Source organism: Somniosus microcephalus, chromosome 29 (assembly GCF_052327205.1).
Source record: "Somniosus microcephalus isolate GS21.2 chromosome 29, FLI_Smic_1.0, whole genome shotgun sequence".
Lineage (NCBI taxonomy): Eukaryota > Metazoa > Chordata > Chondrichthyes > Squaliformes > Somniosidae > Somniosus > Somniosus microcephalus.
In genome coordinates, this window is record NC_141015.1 from 42,440,977 (window position 1) to 42,445,175 (window position 4,199).

General features: G+C 39.2%; 1 protein-coding gene across 10 annotated transcripts in view; it reads left to right on the forward strand.

The window, feature by feature from the left end:
- gbf1 (golgi brefeldin A resistant guanine nucleotide exchange factor 1) overlaps window positions 1-2,649 on the forward strand; it is a 231,590-nt gene extending 228,941 nt beyond the window's left edge. For all 10 annotated transcript variants that reach the window (XM_085970692.1, XM_085970688.1, XM_085970687.1 and 7 more), the window contains one exon: window positions 846-2,649. In XM_085970692.1, the coding sequence (XP_085826818.1) occupies window positions 846-1,120 (275 nt within the window). In that variant the 3' untranslated portion in view covers window positions 1,121-2,649. The remainder of the gene's footprint in view (window positions 1-845) is intronic.
- The last annotated feature ends 1,550 nt before the right edge of the window (window positions 2,650-4,199 follow it).

A 4,199-nucleotide genomic window follows, 5' to 3' on the forward strand; every position in this document is an offset into this window, starting at 1 on the left:
CTAACGTAAAGGTGCCTTTAACCCTTGGCATCCCCAGGCGAGGGAACAAATCAACTAAGGCTCTCGCGCCTGATCGCTATTTACTAATTCCTGCAGGAAAGAGCATGTGTGGACTGTGATGCTTTCCGTGGTCAAACAGATGGGGTAGAGTTTCCGCTAGGGCGCAATCCGCCAAACCAATGCAAAAGATCGAGGAATTTCAAGCGCAAGTTACGTCCAGCGCAGAGTTTCCGCGTTCTTTTACACTGGTTTAAAAAACATCATGCTGGAAATCTGCCCATTTGCTGGTCTTCGAGGAGGCTCTTTCAAAAATTAGTAAGTATTTAATTTACTAAGAAACTGATTAGTGTACACCCATGAAACTACTAAATGGTTCTGTATAGTTTTTTTTTTGTCATTTTCGATTACTCACAGGTGTTGGACTAGACATTAAAAATGCTTTTTTTTTTTGATAAACCCATTTTCAGCTGTATTAATAAAACTGCACCAGGTTACCACTGCCCAATTGCGCTGGTTAATAGAAGATTTTAACTATAACTTGACTTTGAAATACTGGCACAATTTTGGCCCAGATTGCCCCCAAAGCGGAAACTCTGTACATGAAGAATGGCCATTACCCGTGGAACTATTCACCAGGAAGAGTCAGTATCTTCGGGGTTGGGAAGTTTCAAAATCCAGTCCCTGCAATGTGACAGAGAATTGAATAAAGAAAAAAATACTTTGTGTGTGTTATGTCTATTTTAACTTGCTCAGTATTGCTTCTAGTTGGAAGGATTTTCTCACTGTCCAGAAACTGTAAAATATTAAATTTATTATTGGCTTGACTTTTATTTTACCCCCCCCAGATACTGAAAACGTACGAGTTGGAGGGACTCCCAGCCTTACTCCAATAGCAACTCCGATCTCTACACCAGTGAAGATGAGTGTTGGGCCAGACGTTAATCAGTCACTCGCTCAGTCTCCATTAATTCTGCACCCTCTTACTTCTTCACTACAAATTGGTGTTCCATCCATGCCTTTACCCATCATACTAAATCCAGCTCTAATCGAAGCTACATCTCCTGTCCCATTGTTGTCCACACCCCGGCCTGCCAACACCACTGTATCCGAGGTGAACTAACAGATCTAGCTGGGGCAGGAACCAATTCTCTACCACACACTTCTGTGACTAGTCTGCGCTTTTCACACGCCCAGCAACTTGTTTTGTAGATGCATTGATGACAAGTCACTTTCTTCTGTCCAATTTTGTTTTATAATTCACTTGTTTCATACGAGTCAACCACTGGCTTGGTGTCATTATGCATCCACCACTATTAAGAATGTACTGCTGCACGGATAGCATTGCAGCTGTTCTTACAGCAGTAGCTAAAAGCCATATATTGTCAAACATCCTCCAGGTGGAATGTTGTTGAAGACATCTGTGGTCTGCGCAAGTTATGTTTCTAAAATGCTATGAGTCGTCATGTTATAGTTTACATGAGAATATTTATTATTCACAAGTGAATTATTAGTTCTGGCCATGAAGTAATGGTCATGCCCCCCAAGTCATAACTTAAATCACTGACTCGCTTTCCTTATAAACCAGCATATGCACATTTGAAAACTGCAGATCATACTATTTAAAAAAAAAACATTTGAATCCTACCTTTGTGTTGTAGCCTCTTATGTCCCTGTAGCTGCCCTGTTAAACTAATTTTCAGAAGACTCAACGGTGACACTGTGAAGGGCTACAACAGGATTCCAATTAAAGTACTCAGGTTGCATCATACAAAACAATAACACAGAGAAAGTTTTGTTGCTGTAATAAAATGCAAGATGGTTTAAGGAAATTCATGTGACAGGATGTTTTAGCTAACCTATTTCTGCAAACATGCGAGATACAATTCAGTCTGCACTGGCCTTTTTAAAATCCATCTCCATAATAGCACCATTTAATAGTATCACTTCCTTTTCCAAGGCCTGACCCACACTCCCCTCCCCTTTCAAATGCTAATTCATTACCTTTTGATTGGCACCACCCACTGCTCTAATCATTTGCTCGATCATTTTTGCCTGTATTTGCCAGGCGTATTGTCAGCTGTGGCTAAAATCGTTTCTGCACTGCACATTGTAACAGTCAACAAATGTGGACTGGGTTATGAGTGCAAAACATTAATGTAAATATAATTCATAATTTGCAGTAGTCTTGCTTTTCACTTGTACCATCTTTATATTTAGAAATTTGTGGAACTGCAATATTAAAAAAATGCTAGTGGATATGTTGAGCCTTGCTTTACATTCGCTTGCCATGCTGGTACCTAGGGTTAGTTGTAAATGACCTGACACCAATAAATAAATAGGCATGAAAGGCCAAAGCTTGTGTAATTTGAGACCAACAGAATCTATATTTAAAGTCTTTATGCTACTTTGTTCTAGATTTTGTACATTTCAGTCTCCAATTTTAATTTAATGGTAATGTGTGGAAAATGTCAGCAGGGCCTTCATTGTATCTGGTAAAACTTTCATGATCTGTTCCACTGTATTGTAAGGTTGGGTAAGAACAGGGGAGGGATGATAAATACATAATAAAAGGTAATGTATATAAATTAAGAATGGTAAAAACAATTTAAATGTACTTTTTACAGAGTAATAAATATCAAATGTAAAGAACTTTCAGTGGTGGTTTGTTGATTTTGTGGTAAATGCTCAGCTGTCAGTTCTTTGTTTCATTCAAACTATTATAGAAAAAAAATTACATTATCAAAATCTTTCCCCATCATCTTGTTCTACATCACAGATCAAGGCCAGGAAGTGTTTCAATGAAGAATAAGCAGGTGTTTTTTTAAATAACAAGTGAAAGATTGTAAGTTTCAACATGGTTCTTGGTGGCAGATCTTGTAGATAAATACCTTTTAAGTTTAACTTGTGCAGATACAATATTACAGGAAGGGTTAAATATTTGTGGTAGGACAGCTGTTAAGCTGGTCTGGTCCATTCAGATCATAAAGTGTTAACATAGCATCAGATACATTTGCCATCTGGCAAAGAAAGTATGAAATGATTATCGCTGTTTAGATGTCACCAAACACTTGAACATTTAATACAGATTTTCTAATTTTGTCAACTTCACATAGAAACATAGAAGATAGGAGCAGGAGTAGGCCATTCGGCCCCTCGAGCCTGCTCCGCCATTCAACCTGATCATCCAAATTCAGTACCCGGCCCCTGCTTTCTCCCCATACCCCTTGATCCCTTTAGCCTTAAGAAATATATCCAACTCCTTGAATATATTTAATGAATTGGCCTCCACTGCCTTCTATGGTAGAGAATTCCACAGGTTCACCACTCTCTGGGGGAAGAAATTCCTCCTCACATTTTAATCATTGGTGCAACACCAATCCCAAGCTTGCTTAGGGCAGGTGCTCTCCGACTAGAAGTTCGATAAAGGAGCAGGTGTGGCTAAACCAAAGCATAGTGTGAACCACATTCGAGGTGGTCACAATTTTAATTCTTTGTCGTTGCATTAACTCATCACAGTAGTGTGCTGCAGACTTGGGTAAAACAGGAAACTGATTTTATTCACACACCTATAGATCAAAGATGTATGAAATGCAAAGAATTAGGCACCCAGGCATTAATATGATACAATTGCAGAGGCATTTCTGATCCCCACAAATGTAAAAGTTATAGCTGAGAATTTATGAAATAGGTACATTAGGAAAATTCAATGCTCTCTCCAAGATTCCCCAAGTCCTGTACCAATATGCCATAATTTTTCCAACTTGAACCCTAAATCCGTCCGAGTGTACAGCACTAACAAACTAACTGAGCGTGCGTGTGCTTTGTTTGACCTTTAATTAGAAGAGGGAGTCAGCAATGGTAGCACTCAGAGTCAGAAGGTTGAGGGCTCAAGCCCCACTCCAGGCACTTGAGTTCTCATTCTTTTGGTGTCAGCGAGATCACGTACTGTCAGGGTGCTGTCTTCTGAATGACACGTTAATCAGGTGTCCTGTCCAATATTTATCCCTCAACCAACATCACAAAAACTGATTATCTGCGACTTGCTGTACACAAATTGACTGCTGTCTTTCACTTTGGGGAAAAAGTACTTCATTGGCAATTTCACGTCAGAGTTGCTATATATTTCTTTATATAATGGACCACCTTTGTATCCAGTTGTCGACAACAAATTACATCACTGCAATATCAAAAACAAGAGA